A 367-nucleotide genomic window follows, 5' to 3' on the forward strand; every position below is an offset into this window, starting at 1 on the left:
GGCAGAGGCGCTGCTCGTCCTTCAACAGTTCGTGAAGGTCATTCGCCCCCTGACCTCCCCGTCCAGCTATGACTTTGCGCCTTTCACGTCGGATATCTACCAGTGTACCTTGGTCCGACTCAAGGCGGCTGATATAGACCAGGAGGTCAAGGAGAGAGCCATCTCCTGTATGGGACAGATCATTTGTAACCTTGGCGACTATCTGAAGTCAGAGCTACCCGTGTGTCTGCCTATCCTACTGGATAGACTACGGAACGAGATAACACGTCTTACCACAGTCAAGGCGCTGACTAAGATAGCAGCCAGTCCGCTACGGATCGACCTACGTCCTATCCTAACAGACGGTATACCAATCTTGGGAAGTTTC

The 367-nt window shown here is 52.6% G+C and overlaps 1 protein-coding gene across 1 annotated transcript; it reads left to right on the forward strand.

Annotated features, from left to right (window-relative positions):
* Positions 1 to 4: 4 nt before the first annotated feature.
* Positions 5 to 362, forward strand: LOC108254410 (cullin-associated NEDD8-dissociated protein 1-like; the record flags this gene model as incomplete). The annotated part of the gene is made up of 1 exon (XM_017449402.1): positions 5 to 362. A coding segment is annotated over one exon (358 nt), but the record flags the coding sequence as incomplete, so codon positions are not given.
* Between the last annotated feature and the right edge of the window lie 5 nt (positions 363 to 367).

The sequence above is a fragment of the Diaphorina citri genome, unplaced genomic scaffold (assembly GCF_000475195.1).
Source record: "Diaphorina citri unplaced genomic scaffold, Diaci psyllid genome assembly version 1.1 scaffold76845, whole genome shotgun sequence".
Lineage (NCBI taxonomy): Eukaryota > Metazoa > Arthropoda > Insecta > Hemiptera > Psyllidae > Diaphorina > Diaphorina citri.